This window comes from Rhagoletis pomonella, unplaced genomic scaffold (assembly GCF_013731165.1).
Source record: "Rhagoletis pomonella isolate Grant_MI unplaced genomic scaffold, Rhpom_1.0 Rhpom_scaffold_01252, whole genome shotgun sequence".
NCBI classification, from domain to species: Eukaryota; Metazoa; Arthropoda; class Insecta; order Diptera; family Tephritidae; genus Rhagoletis; species Rhagoletis pomonella.
Genome location: NW_023459806.1, coordinates 8,446 through 34,726, shown reverse-complemented (window position 1 = coordinate 34,726; position 26,281 = coordinate 8,446). Strand labels below are relative to the sequence as shown.

At 34.4% G+C, this 26,281-nt stretch overlaps 2 protein-coding genes across 2 annotated transcripts; one reads left to right on the top strand and one right to left on the bottom strand.

Annotated features, from left to right (window-relative positions):
• Window positions 1-575: 575 nt before the first annotated feature.
• On the bottom strand, window positions 576-3,802 carry LOC118752136 (nuclear exosome regulator NRDE2-like). Its single transcript, XM_036486986.1, has one exon. The coding sequence runs from the start codon at window positions 3,742-3,744 to the stop codon at window positions 799-801; it is 2,946 nt and encodes a 981-aa protein (XP_036342879.1). The 5' UTR covers window positions 3,745-3,802; the 3' UTR covers window positions 576-798.
• Window positions 3,803-5,068: 1,266 nt separating this feature from the next.
• Window positions 5,069-25,836, top strand: LOC118752135 (chloride intracellular channel exc-4-like). The gene is made up of 6 exons (XM_036486985.1): window positions 5,069-5,387; window positions 23,546-23,647; window positions 23,758-23,922; window positions 23,997-24,239; window positions 25,007-25,117; window positions 25,180-25,836. Exons 1-6 carry the CDS (start codon window positions 5,310-5,312, stop codon window positions 25,255-25,257), a joined length of 777 nt encoding a protein of 258 aa, XP_036342878.1. The 5' UTR covers window positions 5,069-5,309; the 3' UTR covers window positions 25,258-25,836.
• The last annotated feature ends 445 nt before the right edge of the window (window positions 25,837-26,281 follow it).

Genomic DNA, 26,281 nt, shown 5'->3' with positions numbered 1-26,281 from the left:
TTCATATTTAGAACCTTATATTACTTAAATGGAAAGAAATAACTCCAAAGGAATTTAGTCGTTGGGTGGTGCGGTGTGGTGGTCGATTTTTCTAATAAAACCTTGTTTAAATATTTTTTTTTTAATTACTTGTTTCTAACTGTTTCTGCAGCTTTTGTTGCTGTTTCTTCAAAACTGTTGCTAAATCCACTTGGCGCCATAAAAGAATGGCTATACAGCTGCAATAACTTTTAAAAAATCGTGATCATGAGAAGTATTGAAAATTTCCTCATTATGCACATGCATAGAGTACGCAAGAAATATTTTTCAGTTGCTATCATCAGTGGAAATTTCCATTTTGCATTCTTTGGACACTTATTTTCTTTTTTACTTCCTTTAGACACATATTGCTGATACATCAATAGTAACCATTAATAAAAAAAAATCCTCCAAATTAGAAGATATGCGCGTCGTTATATGTACATATGTATGTACCTACTTTTATATTTACTATATATGCTAATAAATATATCTAACTATTAAAAAATATAAAACTTTATGTATGTATATACATACATATGTATGTATGTATTTATTTGTCAACATTTTTTACATCTCTATATGTACATATGTATGTATGTATATGTATTGCATGTCAGGAATGCAGTAAATATGCAAATTGCATAAATAAAATAACAGGCATAAATGTATGTACATAAACTATATGTATGTATGTATGTATTTATTATTATTATTTAGTGACTGTTATGAATATCAGTACTAAAAGTATGTTTGACCGTTGGCTGCTAAAGTAATCGTTCAAGTTCCACGTAGAATCTCAAGCTCTTCGGGCAGTGCGTATATCCGCAGCTGCTTTTCAATAATTAGGTCCTGCAAATGAGTCAACTCTTGTGGCACATATGTCGCACCATCCAGGTATAGCGCTTTACTCCACGGGCATTCATCTAAAGCAGTCAAAAGACACCTTTTGCTCGTCTCAAAATCAGTGCACTGGTCAGATAAAAATCGGATATATAATCGCCAAAAGAGAGCATTCCTTAGCAATGTCGTTCTCGTTTTTGATTGAGTCAGGTTATCATTTGACAAAGTTTTAAAAACGTGCAGAATACGATTACGTATGATTAATTCATTACATCGCTTATCCCATTCAATAACATATATACCATCATTTGCAAATAACTCATCGGTGTTCATCTTAAGGAACCGATAACGTGCTAAAACAATTAAAAATGTCACTGACAATATCGTCGGTTTGGCACGAAGAAAAGCAGTTCTTATTCGAAACCAAGGCTGTGAGCTCAACATGCCACAATGTTGCAGGAGAAATAGGTTCCGAGGAAACTCAGCGAGAGCAGCAAAAACTTTGTCACGCACTAATGCGTTTGGCACAACACAATTTGGGCAAGTTATTTGCAGTGCAGCCACGTATAGCTCCAGAATTTGTTCACGTAGAAACCTATGCCTATCATTGATACCACGAAATATATTTAGTAGTTTATTCATATATTTTATTGCATCCAATTTTTGTCCAATAAGGCATTGGATTAGCACGCGCACCTTCAACAACGATACAGTATAATCAGGCAATAAATACTGCTCCAGTACCATGACCTCAACGTTTTTTTCGATTGCAATGTATTGCTCTAACTTTTCCGTGATCTTTTGTAGTGCTGCAAGCTTTTTTCCAGATCCAATTGATTCATCATTTTGGCTCTTGCTACCTAAAGCATAAGATGTCAGTATTTGCAATGCGTTGCTTTGCCTCCCATTCCCTATAAGCATTTCCGCGAATGTAACGTAGGTGTAACATAAATCCGATGCTTGTGTCTCGTCTGCGGAATGTGAGGCAATTAGGTTTTCAAATATGTGCGTTACTGAGTCCATATTTTTAGATTGATCTAAAGATTCAAATTCGTAAATGGCAAATTCAGTATATAAAAGCAAAACGTTGCGATTAGGTGACTGCTTAAGTAGATTTTTAAAGCGCTTTCGCCCCTCTTTTATATATTCACTATTCATTTTGGAACCACATCGTTCGAGAATCAACAGTAATCGCTCAAAACGGCACCAGAGTACAATAAAGAGATCGCGCTTTCGTTTATCAATATTTGAATATGTTGCAGCACATTCGAGTAGGAAATTACTGATGCAACGAATGTAGATGTCATGGCCGATGGTGCTACTTAAAAATGTAGGACTTACAGCCATTTCCTTAGCTAGTGTGTAAATTCCTTTTTGAAATTCTCTTTGTAGCTCCTGTGAAATTGCGAAATTCCGTTGAATACAAACTGTTAATGTATCTTCAATTGCATCGGATTCTCCGATTTGTTCCAGATGTGCGCTAAACCTTTCTGCCATTCCTTCACACTGAATAAAGGGTACTTTAAGTAACCGTAAAATAAGCAGTATCAGGTAGAATGCATTGTCTCGCGAATTTAACGGATAGATATAGTGGCAAATATCTTCGTTGAACACGATACGTTGTGGATCATTGCATTTAATCTTATCTGGGAAAGGCAAAAAATTAAAACCTTGCCGCAGTTTTTCGACACGAAGCCATATCTCATTCATAGGTAACCCTGATTGCAAAACAAGTTCTTCGAATTCAATTAGTGTGTTTTGGTCAGTTTCCAAGGGAGCAAATGCTTTAAAATGATCTGTTGAAACATTTAGTTCAAGAGCAAGCTTTAACAATGCAATGAATTGCTCATACAATCCCGCTTGCCGAAGGAAAAGTGCGCAATTATTGAATAAACGCAGCATTACATTGTCTGAATCACGGTTCTCTAATGCCAAGGATTGTGTGCTCATTTGCTTGGCGTGATGCATTTTAGACATGCAACGCTCATAGATACGAAGTACGTCCGGCACGATACATCTTGCCATCGAACCTTGGGTTGTCATTATCTGCGCCGTCCATAATGTGTAGCTATAAAGGTCTTTTTGCAACAAGCGATCCAACATTTTTGTCACTTCAAAGGAAGGATACGTGACGTTAATAATATCAATGTATTGTTCATATAATTGCTCATTGCATGGAAAGCGAGCTAATGCACGATTTATAATGTCCAATTTTCTCTCAGCTAGCAAAAGTCGTGACCATTTGTATGGATTTTGATCCTGCAATGACAATAAGTCGAGCCAGACTTGCACATCGCAAGAGGCCTCCAATGTTTTTCGATTCAATTGACCCATCCGTGCATTATATTCATTTTCGTCTAGATGTAAAACTGAACTATAATTTTGATCACTGGAAGCTTTTACCTTTGCTAGAAAATAGCGTTTACTAGACTTTTTGTTGGCATTTGAATGGTGCCAAAATCTAGCTCCCAAAATGTGGCCAAATGAATGCCTGTACCGAGGACATGCGGGTTTATGCAAAGTACGTATAGAAAGGAATTGTTTTGTCTTAGATTTATCTATGTAGTACTCCTCATTGCCACTAAATTCCAACACTGGGGCTATTAATTTGATTTCACAATCCTGCTCGAGTTTTCTTCTCTTCTTACTCCTTTTATGCTTTTTCTTTTTTTGATGCGATGATTGCGAGAGTTCAACTTCATTTTCGCTAGATGAAGTACTTGATTCAATTATTTCAACATTTTCCAAATTTTTTATATCATCGTTTTCTAAAGGAAAACTGCTGTTGGCCAACCATCTAGACGAGGTGGTTGGAGTATTTTCTGGTCCTTCATCGTTTCTTAGATCTTGCACAACATTTATATACGCAGGAAATAGTGACATTTGATGATTTTAAACGTATTTACTAGTCTATTCAATTAAAAACCAAAACAAATATCTTGTTTATTTTATACAATAAATATGACGTTTATTAAAGTGTGTTCAATGAGGTTAAAAACTTAATTTATCTAAAAAAATATCACAGTATTGCCGTTTTCAAATATTCGGTGCAGATGATTAATTTCATATATAAGGCTCTATCAGCAATACTTTCCGTAGAAATTATAGTGGGTTATTTCCCTAACAATCCGGACCGGGTCCTAACAATCCGGACCGGGTCCGACAAGCGAAAACTTTGCTCTCAAAAATGGAACATAATCCAGAAGTACGGGAATGCGAAAAACCACATTTCGTTCCCAGAATTTGAGAAACAGCTTATTCGCGTTTTTTTTGTTTTTGTCGCTTAAATGCAAACTCTTGGAAATTGAATTTTTGGATTAAAAAATTTGATAAGCACCAGGTAAGTGCAGGCAATATGTAAACACAAAACAGCTGATATGCACTTTGACGCTTTATCCATTTTTACTCGGGGAAAAAGTCAGGGCTGTTTCGGGTAGGAAGAAAAAGAAAGTTACTTGAGTGAGGGAATAATTTCTGAACTATTTTGTGCGCCCGCGGGATACCGCGTTGCGTACGGCAAAGAACCTATTGTGAGTCGCTTTATTGAACATCACACTTTCCAAAAAATAGCTGGTTCCGAAAAACTGCCGCTGCCACTGCCACTGCGTTATTGTATTTTGGGCCTAAGTCTGGGTCGTTGCGCTATGTAGACCTGACTGTCGTGGGACGGTAGTTTATTTCAGTGATTCTTAACCGATTTTCAAAAAATGTTTTATTCATATATAATATATGAAAGGTTTTAAGCGCCGATATGCCTTCACTATCGGCGCTTAAAACCTTTAAAAACAAATTGAAAAAATTTTAATTAACATTGGAAATTTTAAAATAATAATGGAATGCATTATCTATAAATTATACGTACAATATAAAAATATTTGCGTCATAATAAGCGTTCAGCAATAAAATTATACAAATACTGACGCGATAAACATTGAACACGTAGCATTCGTGCGCGATCCATCAATCCATCACTATGGATCGCGATCCAAATATCGTGATAATTACTGACCGTGTGACAGGGCCCTTTGTTTCATCTTGGGCGATCTTGCATAATTGGATCACTAATGACTGTGAAAACGCCCTGTTAGAGTTAAATTAGATAATTATAATAGTGGCATTTGGTGCAACTCTGATTTTCCGTTGCTTTTAGTTCGTGTTGGCAATATTCTGTAGAAAGATAAAAGTATTGTGCGACGATTGCGGCAAAAGGCGTATGTTTCGCGAGATTGATTGGAATAATAAGTAATTTTCATTTGAAAAGGTGGTTAATTTTTACCACCATTTGTTCTCTAAGTTAGTCAAGGCGAATTAATTTCAGTTTGGATTAAACAATAGCAAGATCAGAATCATATTTTAGGCTCACAAACAAATTATTTGTGGATTTAATTTTCTGTGGCCTGTATTTTCGTTTTAACAAGTGCGAATTTTATACGTCACGCGTTTCCAAGATGTCGGAAGTTGAGAATACTCAAGAGACCAATGGCACAAGTAATGGAGATGTTCCTGAAATTGAACTGATCATCAAGGTGAGTAGTATCAATGCATAATGGGTGGGAATAATGCATATTTTGTGAACTATTCGACATAAGGTGTCTCCTGAAAAAATTGCTTCATTACTAAACCGGCGCAAAGTTGTGCGTATGCATATTTTAAGTTGCGTGTTTCATGTGCTTAAAATTGTGATGCCATCATTTAAATATCTTAGTTAGGAATGTACTAGTCCATCAGCTTTTGTTGACACAGATGATCATTAACATACATATGGGGTATTCCATGAGTAAGTGAAACTTTGTGTCCAATTGTAGAGTAGCTTATTGAACATGGAATGCTTGATGAATCAATGCTCAATACCTGAAATTAACGTTTTTTCGAAAAAAAATTTAGTTATATTATTTTATTACACTGTAAATACACTCAAAACTTCAACATTAGAAAAGTAGTTGAAAACGACAACATATTTTAATATAGAAGGCTCTGCAAAATCAAGTATTCACAAAGTTATTATTTTTTTGAAGGGGGGAATAAATGTCTCGATCTTTCTGCGCCCCGAAGAAGCAATATGGCATTGAAGAAAAATAGGCATTTAAATTATATAATAGGATAAAATCACTACGGTTTAGCATGTCCAACCCGTGACTAAAAAGTTTTAAACTTCGTATTGCTTAGTTACTACTTTAGGGAGTTTTCTATAATTTCATAACTAGAGTGTGTTTATAATAAGCAGCCCTATTTCATTTCTTTTATTATATTATAAGTACCTACTTAAGAGATTTTGAAACGTTTTATCGTGTCCCGCCCGTGACAATCATTTATAATTTTTTTCTAATGATGCCTAACAATAAAAAAATAAGTTTAACGTTTCAAACCTATGTTTAATGCCACAAAACTCTGAAGTACAGGTTGACTAAACACCATAATACTGTTGGTGGGCTAAGCGATGTAGTAAAAAATTTCGCGTGGCCAGCTCGAAAAGTCAAGATAAGCATTACTATCTTAGAGACGCCAGAGAATTCTATGATGAGGGTTGCTTAACAACAATTAAAAGTCAATATTAACAATTACCTGAAAAGTTCCAACCAAGAAAATCTAGAAGTTCGCGAAACTTATAAATTCAATCCAATAAATAGCCTTTAAGTGACAGAAATATACATATGTATCTGCTTACAAGTATTCTAATGCAGATAACTTTTCGGATTAGACATCGATACACAAGATCTTTTCTGACGTTCTATGGTTTTAAGGAATAGCTAAATTTGAGCATGATTTGTCCATGAAATCAGTTTCCAAAAAATAACTCAACTCGAGCCACTCTTAAGCCGGTTACTCAATGTCTGGTCAACACTAACAGCAGGTTAGACATCTCTATCGACGTGATAACAGTAGTCGATATACATGTTTAGCCTGTAGTTAGTATTAGTCAGACATACATAGCTATTCTAAACAAACTTGAAAATCATTAAGGCACATTCGAAATTTCGTTGCAATCAAATGCACCGTGCAGAAGTGCATTAGGAAAATGCATATAAAATTTCATGCGTTTGCAAATAATCCTTTCTTCCATGCATTTTAATACATCAATCTGGCGACTTCTAGCTTTCGTTTGGTATAACTATTGCCCCTAAAATAGATCCTGGGGTCAGCAGTATATCGTGCGTCTTACAATGACTCCACTGTCATAAAAGTAGGTCAATTGATCTTGTATTTGACCTCTAACATTTATCATACCTAATCTCTTTGATATGGATCTCACTAGAAGCTTCCTTTCATGAAGAAAATCGTACGTGTCCCACCCGTGACAAAAGTTGTCCCACCCGTGACAGGAGAATTTGGAATTTTTTAATAATAAACAAATAATTCTTATTATGGTTTGTGCTTTGTTGGGATTGCTGGTTCTTTTCTGTATAGTAAAACATCTAATCCAGATAGAAATGTTAAGTAAATTCACAGACTTAAAATATATGTTCTCCAAAAAGCAGTGTCTTTTCTTTGTCCTACCCGTGACGGAAGAAACAGCTCAGAATTTTCCAATATAAAATCAAGTTGGAATATTTTTCGTATTTGGTAATAACTCGTATATTAGTGAACTAGGTGTAGCTTTATCAAAATGTAGAATTGCTTAGTACTTTATACTTAAATTAAAAAAGAAAAACTATTTTGCTGTACAAATGTCCCACCCGTGACGATGGAATACCCCATATGTAAATCGTTCGTATTGTATACATATTCCCTTTCGGTACACTGGAGCTGTTTAGTATATATGTAGCTCAATAGGGGCTTCATTCAACACTTTATATAACTTCCAATTATACGCTTTTCATGCATGTAGATATGCATATATCGATAGGTATATGTTTGTATGTATGTACGCACGATCAATCTGCCTGAAGAATATTTTCTTTCGACTTTTGGAGGGGGGGCTATTTGTTTGGACAACTCGCGGTGCTAACGTGATCGGAAGGCCTCTGTGTGTGTTATCTGTGATGCTTAAAAACAGGTTTTTCTTAACATTTTACTATTTCATATGCCACAATAGCTAGTAGGCCGACTGGTTGGTCCGGTGATTGAAATGAGCTTTTGCTTACTTGTGTGTTTACTCACATAAATTGTTGTGCTGCTTTTCGTTGAACTATTTAAATAGTTTTGGTAGTACGTCACTTATAATGCGACAGTTTTCCCAGCATATGACTAATTGCATGTTCATATATTTAGTAAAGGAATACATATGCACATATCGCATGTTTAATAATATACAGAATTATTTCAAAATTTAAAATTTGTGAGAAAACGCAGCCAAAGTTTGATCAATTCATCCAGTTGGTATACCAAAAGATAGGTGAAAATACACATATCTTCGCCATTTTTGGGAAGTTTAATAATCTGTTACGATGAACTCATTCTCCTTATCAAGGTTATTAATTGTTTGACGAAATCTCCTAAAACGTAAATTTTGAGTTGAATCTCTATATTATTAAACGAACGATATCTACCCAGTCGCCAAATTATAAAATGAAAGGCCGAACTTGAGCCACAATTTCGGATATTTGAAGCAATAGGTCTTCCGTGCCCGATTCTTTACTAGTTTTTTTTATGGAATGGCCAAATATATTGCTGCATAGAAATTTCTAAATACAACATAGGAGGACATAGCTTATTAACCACCATTTATTTTTGCCTATTCTACATCGACGCCAAGTTTTCAATGAAATAACTCGCTAAATTTTTCAAATAATACAGTCATGGACAAAAGTTTCCGTCCTTACACGATACTTATGTATGTATGTATATAAAAATATCTAAAATAGGAACAAATTGCAACAAATATATTTCTCTGCAAAACAGCATACTTATTTTATTTATTAAAACTATTTAAACTAATATTCGACATTCCTCTAGAATAAAGACTTTAATTTGATTTGTTGAGGTTGTTGTAGCGGCACTGCTAGGGCCCACCCTAATCGGTTGTTTTAAGTAATATGCTTCCTTATCTGGATTTCAAGTTCGTCCCATAACTGCTCGATCGGATTAAAATTGGGTGATTCGGGAGGCATCCCTGCGTACAGAATGAACGGTGTAAAATATCCAAAGTCATTATCTAGATTCAATTGTAATGCACTTTTCCTTAAATTATCGCTCAGATAATACCATAATAATATTTTTAATGAAAACTAGCTGACCAATACCTGATAAAGCCATGCAACTTCACTCCATGATCCCGCCTCTCCTATGTTTATCTGTTGCGTGTGGGTATTTTTGCTGCATCCCTTGTCCGAACCGGTCGACCGAGATGTACATAAACGTCAAATTTACTTTTCTGAAAAAATAGTACACTATCCGAAAAATATTGAGAGTTATTAATAGGTAAATTTTTTAGGATAAGATTGCCGGTATTTTACGCAAAAATTATTTTAATTTATTAATTATTTAGTTTTCGATTGCTTTAATTGATGGTGGTAACATGTGGATAACGCATATCCTAGGGTTAGCCTTTGTGACCAAATCGGAATTATTGACCTTGAATCATTTCTGAAGGAAGAATCATTGTTACATACATATGTATGTACATACAATGGTATTGAAAGGAAAAGTGAAAGCTGAATTGTTCAAAACAAATTGAACATTTAAAAATTGTACACACATCCATACATGTGCATGTACACTTGCATAGCCAAGTGTGCATAGAAATGAAAAACACTGATAAAGCGTGAGCTTTTTTATGTTTGCATGTACAGTTGTCGACAAAATAATAGGTGTGCGATATTTTGACCAGTTTTGACTCTTTGTCTATTTTTTATTTCATGTTTATTAAATTTTTATATAAAAGTCTAGCTGGCTATACAAGAAACACCATATAAATTCACATTTCAAACATTGCATAAAAATTATAAAAATGTTGGTATGCAGTTTTGGAGCCATTAGAGGCGATTAGTTGAAAGGCCGTTCACACCAGGCGATCTTTATTTTCAACTAAAAGTTGCTTGTAAACTCGCCTCATGTAAAAACCGTATTAAATTGTGGTATAATAAAGCCCAAGTTGACAAAAAAATCCCGTCGAGTTTTGAGACTTTTTTTGGTTGAAGGTGTTTCGCATTTTTTCCATACCAAGTATGTATGTTCGACATATTCTTTTATATGGAAGGCACTGCCACCAAAAAAGAAAAGAAAAAATGCCAAAAATCAACGAGACTTTTTAGCAGCTGGAAACTTACACTTCATTATACCATTATTATAATGGGCTACAAAACTGCATACCACAAGTTTTTCTTAAGGTTCTGATTAAAAAGTTTGAAATATTTGTGAAATTTTTATAGTTTTTGACAAAGTTTAAATTGTGAATTTATAGCCAGTTAAACTTATTTTAAAATAATCTAGAAAATAAACAAGATAATTGGTCAAAACTAGTCAAAATATCGCACTTCTATTATTTTGTGGCCAACTGTTTGTACATACTTACATACGTATGTACATATGTACATACACTAGTGCATTGCTTTCTGCTGTACCTTACAACTCAAATTGTACTGCTTTTGTTGTAAATTTGTTGTGGAAAGAAAAAGTTTGTAGCTCTCATTTTAAAAAAAAATATGGTATGCAGTGCTAACTTGAAACCATACACCTAGTCGATGTGACAACCCTTCGGAATTTACACTACCCTACTTGAACGTCGGTTGGTGTGGGTACTGCAGTGAAGTTGCTTTCAGTAACATCCGCCTTTCCAGTCAGCGTTAGAAAAGTTGACATAGGTTCGGTGTTCCGCGGAAGCAAAGTTGGCTGGTTTATCAATCGAGATGACTATGGGCAAATGGTCTGATGCTAACGTCAGCATCGGTCCCATGATGTGCTGTTTATCAGACCAGCGCTGACAATTGTTAGGTCTGGCAAGCTGCAGCAGCTGTCCATAATCTTTCGTCCTTCGTTCGGTTGCGTCATCGTTCATTGTGCAGAATGTCGAATAATCTATCAGCTGAGCCAATTGTTTGACAGGTTGAATGCCAAAGATCGTGGTGCGCATTGAAGTCACCAACTACTATACGGTTTTCACCTCTGAAGAGCGCATCTATTTCAGGGTGATATCCTGTTGGGCAGCTGGTGACAGGGGTATATATATACGTTAAATATTTCGAGCTCGATATCGCTTGATCGGATAGCAATACCCTGACATTCTAGGGTGGTATCCCTGCGGTCGATGTCAGCTCGAGATAAGACGGTACTGCACGGTGTGGTGCGTGATGAACGCTAGGCCACCATCATTATCTCGCTATCGAGATCTCGACGGTGCACGTTATATCCGGCGCAATTCAACAATGTTGAATTGCGATGTAGCTTCGTCTCTTGGACCACAGCTATTAATATTCCGTGGCGACCCATGAAGACTGTTATCTCCTCGATCTTGCTCTGAAGTCCGCTATGGACGTACAACTTTTGCGGGATTTCGCCGACCTAAACGGGGTTAGATCACCGAAGCAACAGCCCTTGGTCGAGTAAAACTCGAGTCATTAAGGTACGTAGAACTCGCTGTCGTGGGATTGGTTTTTTTTTTTTGCTGTTATAAACATTGCTACCAGACGTCTCGGTTTTCCCGGACATGCCCCGGTTTTAGACTATTTGTCCCGGTGTCCCGGTCCAACCTTAAAATGTCCCGGGTATCGTTTAAGTGTCCAGATTTTAGTTGCAGAAATTTGAATAAAAGTTCAAAAATCACTAGCAATGCCATTTGTGAAATAATTACATCTCCATATAGTTGAACTTTGCACAAGCAATATTTGATGATCGATATATCCACAACATAGCTTTAAGTGCAAAGTGGCCTTCCTGATGCTCATTAGCTCTTTTTGGTTTGTGGTGCTCGTTTGTTGTTGTTGTTGTTGTTGTAGCGGCTACAACAAACCCGCCCAGGACGGTTGGTATCTCAGTCGTTGTCGTCAAGTTCCACTAACGGCAACCCTAGGAAGCGTGCAGCTTCTGTGGGGTTTGTCCACAGGGACAAGGCCGTTAGGGTTGTCGGGTTTTCCGGGCATGCGAAGAGATGTTTCGAGTCATGTGGGGTCTCTCCGCATGCCGGACACTCATTCGGCACATCCTCATTCAACCTGCTCAGGTAGGAGTTCAATCTGCTGCAGTGGCCGGAGCGAAGTTGTGCAAGTGTTGTGCGTGTCTCCCGAGGCAGATAAAGCTCCGTCTCGTCTATTCCATTCCCACGACAGCCGGTTCTACGTACCGGAATGACTCGGGTTTTACCCGACCAAGGGCTTTTGTTTCGGCGATCTAACCCCGTTTAGGTCGGCGAAGTATCTCAGAAGTGCTCGTTTGTTGTTCGTGCGCGGTTTACTTCCAGTGAAAGTTTTCGCGACAAAGTTATAGAATATAAAAAGTTTATAGAATATATAAATACCAAAGAGAAAGTATAAACTCCTTCCCACTTTAAGAAGAGTTGTCATTTGTTTATATTTTTTTACGTTATAGTGCCTTAAAAGAGAGCCTCACTGAGTTGTCCATCACACCTTGGCCATACCTAGTCATAACTCTAATGTAGATAAGTTTTTCTCTTATCAACGCAATGGACTAAGGAAAGAAATTCGCTCAATGTACAAAAGTTCATATGTTAAAAATTAGGTGTACAGAGTTTTACAATTATATTAAGGAAAAGTCAGAAGTTTTGAAACAAATTCACAGCAATGAAAAATATGACTGATTTTTCAATCTTGGTACTTACATTTTTTTTTTTAAGAATCCTAGTGTACTTATACATAAGTACAGTGCCGTACAAAATTATTAGTTCAGAGAATTTTTCATCTGATCTTTTAGAAAAATGTTGTTGAAGTCTGAAGTTGGTAGAAAATCACGTTGATTTTTAGCAATTTTGTTGTTGTTGTTGTTGTAGCAGCATACAAGTTCCCCAAAGAGTTTTTGGGGAGTGTTGCTGGAGTGACAGTCCTTGGCCAAATATAAATCTGGTTCGTTCCGGTTACGTAGACCCGACTGTCTTGGGGTCTTTGCTGACAGTGTCTTCCATACAAAATGAATTGTAGAACATAGTTTGTATGGAAGAAAGAGTCAGCAAAAAAATTATCAAAAATCAACTAAAATTTTGGGCTATAAAACTTCATTTCCAAAATTTTTTATAAAATCTGATTAGAAAAATACAAGTTTGTATGCTGAATTATTGAAGTTTTTCGAGTTTTGCACAAGGTTTTTTGATATAGTATAAACTGTATTTTTATAAAAAATTAAAAAAAAAAATGTTGCATGCATTGTGAAAAATTCTTTGCGCCAATAATTTTGGGCGGAACTGTATGTTAATTTTGAACTTTAGTTGTGATAAGTGGTTTTGTTGGTGTACGATGAAATGATCTCATCTTTTTATGTTTTGGTTTTTGTCTTGTCAAAATAAAATTATACTACATACTTTCGTACGTAAGTAATTTTTGTCTAAAGGTAAGGAAAGGGAATGGGGGAACGTTTCCTTACTCTTGCGTTGATATATCAGATATAGTAATGGGATTTGTTGAATAAATTGCTATAGTTGGAGAATATAACAAGCATTCGTCATTTTTTAATTAAACAGAAAACTATGCAAGGCAGCAGCGGCCTAAGTAGCTTAAAATAACGATTTCTCTATTTTGTTGGTAATATAAAGCATGGAATTTATCTTATCAGTGGAAACAAGCATACATAAGAGCAATTAGTAAAAATCGACAGTCGGTTTGATCATAGTCGATATTTGTAGCAATGTTGGCAACTTTTCAAGAATTTTAAAATGTTAACTGATAAAAAAAAATACAGTCGCACTTCGATTCTACGAACTTTCCCGAAAAATGGAAAATGATATTAAAATTTTTTTTTGAAGAACATAGCGCTCATTTCTTCAACAGTGTCATAACTGAGTTAAAGTTTAGAATTTACATATAATCCCATAGTAAAAATGAATGCATATATATTTTGTTCTAGGGGGATACTGGTAATCAATGCAGCTTTGCAATTTGTACAAAACATAGAAGAAGAGATAGCGGTAATTTTTGCATACTTAACTCAATATTTTTATTTCTCCGATTATGACACTAATGAAGTAAATGAGCGATATGTACATACATAAATAAAACTATAGAGTACATTCATATGTATGTACTAATTTTTAAATTTAAAAGTTTAAACGAATCATTCTTACAGCTGGAAGTTTTTAATTGGAAACTTGTTACATACATATATATTTACTTAAACTTTCTCATTTAAAAATTGAGATGCACACATCTTCGAGACAGATTCAGTGTGGAATATTTAGACACGCGGACTGCCACCCGGAATGACCCAGGTTCGATTCCTGGTCCGGTCAATATTAAAAAAAGTTCAACAATTTGTAGAAAACTACAAAAAAGTGTAACAAATTTTCACCTAAATTTCAAACTTTTTTCTCGGTAGTGATAGAATTTTTTTGAGGACACAGTTTTTTTAGCCCCTGCAATTTTAGTCTGATAATGTGCAAATTTCAAGTGGCTCCGAATTACCGTTAATTTTTTAGAATTTTTTTTGTCGCATTGGCTTCCATATAATGAATAAACTCAATTTATTTGTATATGGAAGAAAACCGCAAGATCCTTGGCGAAAAAAATTCTAAAAAATCTGCGGTAACTTTTAGCCACTTGAAACTTGCACATTTTCAGACTAAAATTGATTGGGCTATAAAACTGTGTATTCAGAAAAATTCAAACACTTCCGATAAAAAAGTTTGAAATTTAGGTGAAAATTTGTTGCACTTTTTTGTAGTTTTCTACAAGTTTTTAAACTTGGGTTTATATGGGTTTTGTTAGATAAAGAACTGTATTTTAATTGAAAATTCTTAAAAATAAATAAATAAACATAAGTGGCACACAATATCACTTTGAAATGGCGTGCTATAGATATGACCGATACTGTATATTTTTATACATACATACATATGTTCTTGTGTATGTGCTGTTGCATAACAAGCCAATTAATTCAATTATTTATTTTCTTTTGTTTTGTTAACTCCGTTAAATTAACTGATTTTTTGAATTAAGACATTTATTTGTAATTTTTTTATGGAATCGGCATCGGCCGATTCTTTGCCCATCAGCCGATTAATCGACATCGGCATCGGTACCTGAAAAAAAAAAATTGGAGTTGAGTTCATGTAAAAATTATCCAGTAACTACTTGCCAGCAACTCTCCAGTAATTTAATTTCTGAGAGTTCGCTCTTAAAACAAAAAAAAAATATTCAAAAAAGTACGTACGTGAACGCAAATCCAGTAATAAATTGCAAATTTTATGAACAGCTGATAAATTGGTTGTTTATTCGCAGCAACTTCCTATATAAGCAATATACTTAAATAGGTTTATTTTGTCAGTTTCAACCATAAAAAGCCCATAAACAGTTTCCTCATTAGTTTCAATTGCATCCAGCAACAAGCGATCAGCTGTTTTTTTGTAAAAATTTATCCAGTAAAAACTTGCCAATTTCAGCTGTTTCGCTCTCAATGTCCTCTAGTTTGGAAATTTATTTATTGTACCATTAGCAACAACAAATCACACGACAACGAATACACATAAGCGCGAATTCCACTAATGACTTGGGGTATTCACAACGGTGTCGTAAATGTCGTATTTTTGTATGTCGTAAACTTTAAACGTTAATTAAGGGGGCTCGCAAGGTACCATAAAGTCATATGAATCTTCACAGTGATAAAAAATCGTTGGCTATGGTTTCAAGTCCTCCAAACATTTATTTAAGCTTTTAAATTGTACGACACACAATACTACGACACCACTACGACATTTGCGCAACTATCTTTTCGTTTTGGAAAATTCTACTTTCTGAAAATTAAAATAAAACCAAAAATGCTAAAAATAATGCAGAACTGAATGCTTAACTTTTCTTACATATGCATAGATGCAAAGTTTGGCTGACTTCCAAAACGTATCAATACAATGTTTCGATACTGTTGCGTTGCGGTATTTATACTGTTTGTATATGCAGAGTTGCGAGACATTGCAACCATAGTATACATAGCATATTTTGAGTATTCAGTATGACAATGGACAACTTCGGAAGTTTCCATTTTAAAACTAGCAATCGCAACCTAATGCAGCGTTTTTGCTGCATTTAAAATGCAACATTTAGCACTTTCGAACATATGTTTTCGAAGAGCGTTCATGCTACCGCATTTAGCAAATGTACATTTACGCGAGTTCGAAATCGTATGCTTTTGACAAACAGCCGTGTTCCAGTCGCTTATTTAGATCCGTATCTATTACGATCAATTCTCACGCAGAAGATAATGTGCAAAAACCCTACTGAAAAGGAAAAAATAAATTTTAAACCAAAACTTCAATACAAAAATTTTTAACCATGACCGACCATTTGTTTATGTATACATTCATTTGTCGGTGTGTCAATTAAAATTTCCTCACTTAATTAGGAAACAAAACAGAATTGGTCCAGATTTCTATCAGCATCAAATCGATATTGAATTTTCTTAACTTTTCTTTATCCAAATAATGTAAAATAATAAATGAAATCTCGATCGGCGATCACTGAAACGCAGCTAGCCACTGTATACTCGAAAATGCAATGTTGCCACTTTTTCTCACTAAACCATGTTCGAATCGTGAAAATTTTGGAAGATCACGGGGTTGCTTTTAGCATTTAGATTCTTAATGCAAAAATGGAGTTGCATTTACTTGCATTTAGGTGACGAATTTTGTATGGATAAATGTACATTTAGAGCAGCATTTAGAGCTAAATGCGCTAAATGTGCTTTTACGCGTAAGCAAAAACAGCCCATAAAGTGGACGAAGCATCAACTTTATTAGTGATGGCATTGATTACACTAGCGATGCATTTCGATAACTTTTCGGATGCGTTTTGGAAAAGTATACATTGTTAACATTTTGTAGTTTGGCATTATGGAACATTGTACATGCACGTTTTGAAAGTCAACCATATAAAGAAAAAAATGCACATACATATGTACGTATGTACATATATATATACATACGTACGTATGTTTGTAAATTTCGAGCAAAAATATAGATTTTCATAATTGCAGTATCGAACTAATCTTTTTGACGCTTCTACAAACTCATTTAACTTTCGAGCTTTTCCATAAAAACATATCTACATACATATGTATTTACATAAATATTATGTATTTTTTTTTGTATTTTACGACGAAAGTAACCATTGGCCTATGTATGTAGACTAGTTATGTATTTATTGCTCCGTTTTGTTGATTTTTCATATTTATTTACAATATGTATTTTCTTTATCGCTTTCTAAGTTTATTTATGTATGTATGCATATGAATATGGGTGGGTGTGTGTGCATAGAACACTCATGCACTTAGCACATAAGCCAGTGGTGAATTTCATTGGCTCTGTTTGGTACACTTGTAGTTAATTATTTACGTGTAATTTGCAAGTATTTAATGAGCCACTTTAGTCCAAACATTTTTATATTAGTCTTGAGACATGTAAGAGTATTTAAAAATCAGTATATGTTTATAGATATGTATGTAGGCTCATTTACAGAATACCTATTTTGAAAAATTGATAGTTTCATTAGGTTTTTTTGCAGATTAATATTAAAATACCGTCAATAAAAAAATTTAATATGTATTAATCTTAGAAATTCGAAAAAAATACTTTTTGTGGTATTTTAAAAATGTAGTCTGAAAGCTGTCAAATAAAATTTTTAAATTTACGAAATTCCCAAACAGAAAACAGATTTTTAGTAACCATTTATTAAAGTGGCAAGCACCCGCGAGTATAATGATGTGGCTTAAATAAGCTTTGCGCCAAATCTGAATACAGCTGGGTATCTTCACATATGTATGCATGTACAGCAGCGGGCAAAACAATAGCCGCAATATTCAAAATGGTGCTGTTGGCAACTTATCTTTATTTATTTATTGTTAATAATTGTCATTTAAAATATGAGTTGATCTATATCAGATACCACATAAATAAAAGTTTCAAAGCTTGCACAAAGTTCACAAAAAACTAATTAAACTTAAAAAATGTTCATTTTATTTTATTATAAATTTATATATTTTTTTTAATTAGATTTCCTAGAAAAATTTCGAGTATGCAGTTTAATAGCCCATTCAATTTTAGTAATAACGCATGAACAAAATTTACTTACTTTTATATGGAAGAAAATGCGCAATACCCTCCACCGAAAAAATTCTAAAAAATAAACGGTAATTTTTAGCGACTTGAAACTTGCACTTGAAGGGGCTATAAAACTGCATACTCGAAATTTTTCTAGGAAATCTAATTAAAAAAATTTTAATTTTGATGACCATTTTTTAAGCTTAATTAGTTTTTGTGAACTTTGTGCATGCTTTGAAACTTTTATTTAAATGAAAATTATTAAAATAAATAAAGATAAGTTGCCAACAGCATTGTTTTGAATTTTGCTGCTATTATTTTGAACGCCACTGTACACCTGTATGTACACACATGTATTTGCCACATTAACACAGCGTAGTGTTTCTTTTAATTTTCTTCAATTGTATTTTTGGCGTGAACATTTTATGAAGCACATTTGCATGACATCATCATACTTGGATGTTTTGAACACTCAGCCGGCACTTCGCCTACTCATTAAAGAATTGATGAGCAATGCAAATATCGTATGTACATACTACATACATATTTAGGTATGTAATAGCAAACACAAATAACCGTTTAGAAGTTGAAGTATAGAAGGCCAAATAGCGGGTTCCGCAGTGTATACATAGGTAGGCAACCTGCTGTTTTGCTATTTGCTGCAAGTTTGCATTTGATTCTTCTGTTTATTTATGGGTGAATCTCGATTTTTATACCCGAGCGCACTTGTACCCAAGGGTATTATAACTTTGTTCGCATAACGGTTGTTGGTAACAGCCAAAACGAATCGAGATAGATATAGAGAAATGTATCTATACATAAATGCTCAGAATGAAAAGAGAAATCAATTAAGCCATGTATGTCCATATAACCACATACCCAGGCAGGTGTGAATACCCGAATTATGAATATTGGACAAAAATATTTTCTAGTGGGTGTGGGTATGCATCTAAGAATGTAAAAGTCCTTCAATTAGTAATTTTGAAAGGAGCTATATATTTAATCTGCTACTGTATTTTATCAACGAAAACCTTTGGAATTCTCAAACGGGAGAAACACGCAGAATTTAAGAGGACCAAAACAATTAAATGCAGATATTCGTACAGCATTTGGTTTCATCCCTTTTTGTTATGCAAACGAGAAATGCAATTCCGCGGATCGATCGAAACTTGTCATGAATTTACCAGAAGAAAAATTTCTAGCTAAATCCTGTAACTGATTCTGATTGAGAAGAATTGCTAAGTTTCTCGCCCACGCGAATGACTTCCTATAATGACTCGTACCGGAATAGACGTAACTAATGCCATGCTGAACGGCGGATGATTTTTATAGAAAACACAGTGCAATCGCTTGCTACTCTTTGCCGCTGGCCCTCCCCTCTGCGATTCACCTGTTTGCCTACCACTGCATGTTCGTTAACATATTAACATATTAATTGCATAGCCTATGTTTTTCGTGTTTTTGTTTTTTTTTTGTTTTTATCAACCAACTCGCAAATGCTACTAAATAGCCGTTCAAAGTAATAACCATAATTAAGCGCAGTATAATTAACCAAATAATAAATATTTAATTTTAAGGATTGGAATTTGCTAAAGTGGCATAAAAATTAAAAATTAAATTTATAACCAAAGCAAAAGCATATTGCACATAAAAAATAATCATGTATGTACTTGTATGTATGAAAAGTACCTTAAAATATATGAAAATAAGTGAGTGTTTGATTGCTTGGATGAGCATATAAATATATCAACTTACTATAGTATATACATACATGTACAATAAAAATGTTGCGGGGGCGCTTTTCAACTAATGTCGCTCTAGCTGTAAAGCTTGCGATCGAGTGAGTCCCATGATGGGGATGACTCAGTGTAGAAATTATACTCGTATAAACAAAGATATCATATTGACAAGATGTGATCCCCTAATAGTATGCTTTCACTATCCTCTGCCCCTTTCTAGGAAGAATATATGCTTGATAATGAATTTGTGGGGAATACAAACGAGAGCAGAATCAACATAGTAGCAACCGACAAAAATTCAAGCGATGTAGATGAAAAAGAAAATATCGTCCAATCGAAAGTACAACCCAAACAGCAGAGCCACCAACAGCTAAAGGAGTACAAGGCTGTAAACAACGATAAACCACCACTCTCTTCTCGCAAAGATGTTTTGGCAATGCATCACAATGAATCAGTAGAGAGTGATCGTGTTCTAATGCTCACTCATTACGACAATCAACATTTTCACTTTGAATATGTAAAGCCGAAGCAAGAGGAGAACATATTACACACAGAAGCCATCCAGCAAAGTGATAATTTCAACAATGAAAAGCTAGATGATCGACTTTCCCTGAGTCAGTTGAATAGAGTTCCATTTTCTCCAAATCGTATAACAGAAGAAATAACAGTGAAAGATAAGAATGCACGCGGCAGTAGTCCTGTTAGCAATTTGGATTTCGCTGCGATGGTAGCCGAGGCGTGCGAAGGAATTTTCGATGAAATCGAAAACGACCTGCGATCGTACAATGACGACAGTGATAATAACATAGTTGAGCCTAGCACAGATGCTGGTTGTTGTGGCGATTTAGCTAATAGAAAGAAGCGACAGCATAACTCCGAAGCGGTTCGACTTGCAGCCAATGCCGTACTGGAAGATGGCATCAGCCTTGGCGAGGCAGCAAAGCGATTTAATGTGGTACGTTCAACAGTGTCCTCACGCGTGGCTAAACATCCCAAGCGCAAAAGACGAAAACCTAACAAGGAATTAGAAGAGCTTATTCAGAGTAAACTGAAGGCCGGTATACAAATATCGGAAATAGCGCGCGCTTTGCATGTGCCCAAGTCGACCGTTCATTTGCATAAGACAAGACTTAAGAACAATGGGCTATTGCCGCCTGTATGGATAAGAAATGGCAATAAAGATGTGGTTGATCATGGAGCTCAGGAACGTTTAAAGCAGGCATATCGTGGCCACGTCGTAAACGGTATGTCAGTACGTTTTGCTGCAGAATTTTTTCTCCCTGCCACTTACAACATTATGGCGATTCATAAAACGGCGAAAAAATGCGACATCTGCTGCTGTTAACGAACGAAGTGCCGAGTGCGCTGTAGAGGAGCTCTCGAATGGTCTCGAGGAAATTGGGGTTCATAATGCTTGCGACGCGTTCGAGGATTTAGGGATAAAAGAGGAAACTCTGGAGAAGGAAATGAACTTACCGGACAAATCAGCTACTTGTTCTGCAAATTTGGTGACAGTTATAGATGTTGAAGAAGAAAGTTTTGAGCAATCATTAATGAATCAACTTTTAGAATAACACAAGTTTAGTTTTCTTGTTTTGGATCTCACTGTTTGAAATGCCATTGATTGTTTAATAAAACATTATAAAACACTAAAGCTTGAATACATTTTTGATAACACAAGTTTACAGAAATAAAAAAATTGTCCGACTGCAATTTTTTTATATGAATTCTAATGTAAAATATTCTGCCGGGTATTCTCCCGAAACCAGCATAAATATAAGAAAGTAGAACAGTTTTTGAGATACATATAGACAAATTCATTAATAGTCAATTTGTATAGAGTCCTTTTGTATGTACTTTTTCTTAAGTGCTCATAACTTCTACATTTATTATTCACTTTAGATAAGCAGGGTCTTATTGCATGAGAAAAGGATCACACTTTCGCCCCCTACAAAAAAAAACAGGAAGTAAACACATTTCTTCAAATTGATGTTTTTACCGAAAGAAGTTATGCAAAATTGTCGATAAATCAATCAATAGCTCCTAAACCGGTTCGAAGAAAAGAAATATCGAAGTGAAGGTACTTTTTTAAATCTCAAAAAAAAAAAACGGAAATGTGGTTATTTCTCAAAAATTGTTCGGCTATTTTTTAATTTCTTGCTCGGATTTAGCGGAAAATTTTACATAACAAATGACGGTTAAATGAAACAGGTCGGACCAGTTGTCGACTAATGTTATCATTTGTTTAATAAAATTTGTGAAAAAATATAAATAATTCTAACAGGGACGAATATTGTTTAAACTTAAATAAAAAATCAGCATTTTCTAAGCGTCACAAAAAACTTTCGCCTGTCCACATATGTGTGTCTATTCTCTTATTGTGCATATATATTAGTGTAATCAATAAAACGTTTGACCAATCGATGCAAAACTTTGTCCTGAACAATATATCAAAATGAGTATGAATAAGGTACTATAAGGTAATATAAGGTACGGTTAAACGTGGCAATGCAAGCGCTTTTTCTACTCATTTTGCTGTCAAAATGCGAAAACGAAAGTGCACTTTCTCGGGTAACCGCCCAAAAAGTCCTTTTTGCAGATTTGCAGAGAACACTTTACGAAATAACAATTGCAAAGTGCAACTGCAACTGAAAGAACGCAAATTGCTTTCGAGAAATAATTTCAACTTGCTCCTACCGCACTAGCAATTTTCATTTTTGCTAAAAGTGCTGTCAAACCAATCGAGTGTTGCCGTGTGAGACGTTTTGATTATTAAAATTATTTACTTTAATCTACTGATATGAAGTATTCAAGTATTAATGCATTAGACATTTTGTGACTGCACAAGCACATTTTAGCATTTTTAGTACATTTTCAGGTCATTAATTTTGTTGTAAACGACAAAAAAAAACTAGTATCGGAAAGTTTGATTTTCGGAAATAAAAACTGCTTTCGAAAGCCACTTTACACGCAAGGTGTGACTGATGCTGCAATTTCTTTTGGAAATTCTGAAGTTTGACAGACTTTTGAAAAGGACTTACACTTGCCAAGTTTAACAGCCACTTAACTTCCTGTCCTTATTATTACTATCAGCAAATGTGTGCAATTTTATACATATGCATTTTTTTAGTGCATCCCTAAATGGTTCGCCCGAAATCAATGAAATTTTAGTGGGTTGTTGCGAATATGCCTCCTTTGATTTATAGGTAAAATATTTTGTGTGATACAAAAAAGGACCTATCTGCACTTGGGATGAACAACTGGCGCATATCCGCAAAGGAAAGAGACAATAGGTGAAGTTTTTTGTATCGGCCCAAAGCGACAAACGGTTTTAATGCCAAATAGAAATAAGAAGAAATAAATATGCACTTATAAGTTTTAAAAATTATTAAAATCCAAGTTTTATCTGCAGTGCCACCTTGCGTGTCTATTGTTTTAAGGGTTTATGTAATGATCACTGTTCGACGAAGATTCACAAAATTCATCACTATGCATCGTTAGGAAAAGATCATAAAATATTGAAGAAACTTTCTTGACCAAAAAAAAGGTTGCAGGATTACGCTAGAAATATTGTGTTTGCATAAATATGTATATACTACATATAATACATGAATGCAGCTCATTAAAATGGATTGAAATACATATGTGTTTACGTGTCTGCTCATCCTAACAAATCATTTAAAGCGATTTTAGATTCACAAAACAAATATCATAAAGAAACTTTTTCTCAATAAGTCTGGGGCTTGTGGTTGGAATGGAATTTTTTTGCTCGTAAAAACGAACTAATTTATATTTGCAATGCGATTGATCTATATTCCAGGCATCTACAATCGACGGTAGGCGAAAGGGTGCTTGCCTCTTTTGCCAGGAGTACTTTATGGATTTGTATCTGTTGGCAGAACTGAAAACTATCAGTTTGAAGGTGAGAAAATTATAAACTTTATTAGTTCATCATACATTTTGTATCATGGAATAATATACATATGTATGTATGTATACATACATAACGACGTGTTTATTTACAAAATTAAGGTTACAACGGTTGACATGCAAAAGCCACCTCCAGACTTTCGCACCAACTTCGAGGCGACACACCCGCCTATTCTAATCGATAATGGATTAGCAATCCTTGAAAATGACAAAATTGAAAGGCATATCATGAAGAATATTCCTGGCGGTTACAATTTATTTGTACAGGTAAAACAAATGTTTTTTTTTCTTCAAAGTAAGACTAGACCCTTTTTAATGTTCATGTTTCTATTTGCTTGCAGGATAAAGAAGTGGCAACACTGATCGAGAATTTGTACGTGAAGCTCAAATTAATGTTGGTAAAGAAGGATGAAGCCAAGAACAATGCCTTGTTGAGCCACTTAAGAAAAATCAATGACCACTTGGCTAATCGAAATACCCGTTTCCTAACCGGCGACACTATGTGCTGTTTTGATTGTGAACTTATGCCGCGACTGCAGCATATCCGCGTGGCAGGCAAATATTTTGTGGACTTTGAAATACCGGTAAATAACAAAATTGAAAGAAAAAAATGAAAATGCGGCGGTAGGCACATAATTATTTTTTCTTTATTTATTAGTAATAAATTTTTTAGAAAAGTATACTTTATACTGCAACGAGGACAATGCGACTCAAAATTACAAACCTTTTCTTCTTTTATTATGTGTTATGCATTTTCTTCCATACAAAGTAATTTTTTTTTATGAGAGAAAATTAGCAACGTCAACAAAAAAAAAATCAAAAATTAACGCTTAAAACTCGAGTGGGTGCAGTTTTATAGCATACCCGAAATTTTTCTAGAAATTCTAAATAGAAATATTTTGATGACCATGTTGTGAAATTTGGTTATTTTTTGTTGTTCATTTAAATAAAGTAGAAAAACTCGGCAGGCCTTCCGATGTTAAATAGTTTTAAGAAAGTGATTTTTTATCAACTTTTAAACTTTGAGTTAATTGGTTTTCGTTGGATGTAAACCATGACACAAATGTTACAAGGTACAACCGTTCGCTCGATTCGTCGGCCATCATTCATTTTTTGAATTATGTCTGCTTTAAAGCTTCCAAATTTTTCAGGCTATATTTTTGTAAAAAAAAAAAAATAAATGAAAAATAAATAAAGAAAACATATACATATGTATGTTCTAACATTTTTCACTTAAATTGCTTTCGTGCAATTGGCTGTAACGCTTGTAAAGAAATAATAGAAGTAATTATGTGGCCACCACTGTATATATTCAATTTAAAGAAGGATAGCTTAATTGTTTGCTTTACAGACACATTTCACCGCATTATGGCGTTACATGTATCACATGTACCAATTGGATGCCTTCACACAATCGTGCCCTGCAGATCAGGACATCATCAATCACTATAAATTGCAGCAGGTGAGTGCTGCCATATTTTATTTACGTAAACAGAATTTTTTTTTGACACTTTTTTTTTTCAGATGCTAAAAATGAAAAAGCATGAGGAGCTTGAAACTCCTACGTTTACTACTTCCATTCCGATCGATATTACTGAGTAATGCAGATCTTTTGTATGTGGTGTAATATGACCAGAGCAAGTTGAAACGTTAGCTTGCTATAACCTTAGACCGTATAGCATTAAGAAGCCACGCCCCTGCTTTCAAAAAATAATTCCAATTTATAATACACGCTTGCGTATACCCACTTACAAAATAACATGTGAAACATAAAATAATATTCCCATTTTTTAATAATATAATTGAAATAAAAACTAAAACATATTTTTTATGTACTATATGGGTGTATTCCTAAGAAGAACATAAATACACACAGTACACTATTCTACAGTAGATCAAAAAAATATTCAATATGCGTATGCAGTTGCGCCAATTACATAGGAAAACGTCGAATGTTGCTCTTCAATTATATTTCTTAGTAAAGTTTGTTTTTGTATTTAATTGGCAATGTGAGCACAGTTCAATGACGTCGTTTTTGATAAATGGGCATAAGTATTTGAAAAATATTTACACTAAGTGCGATTATTTTTAATTAAGTTTGATTTGTTGCCAACGTTTGATTTAATTGCATTCATTAGAAATACTTTTTAATGTTTACGATAAGTATTTAACAAAGAATCCAAGATTGACGAGGACTTAAAAAGTTCAAATTATAATGAAGCAAGTATGCCATTACATCAAAATCAAGTACATTAAATTATTAAACGCAATACGTTACACCGTTTACAATTGAAATAAGAAGTCAAAAATTAAAATTAAATCCATTAGGAAATGTGAACTATTCTCCGTATTATTTTATATCTATAGCTATGCAAACATACTTAAAAATAGGATACAATTGTTTTGTATATACAGATTATATATTCATCAAATAAAACAAATAAAATTTCGTACATATTTGATACCACAAAAATGCATTTGTATGTTTTTATTTTGAGTTAAGTCATAGGTTAGACTTAACACTTCAACAATTCGAAATTAACGTTTGGATCAAAATCGCAAGCCCATTGAGGGGCATAGATTTTTGCCCACCGTTCATGAAATTGTTTAGATATAGGTACATACA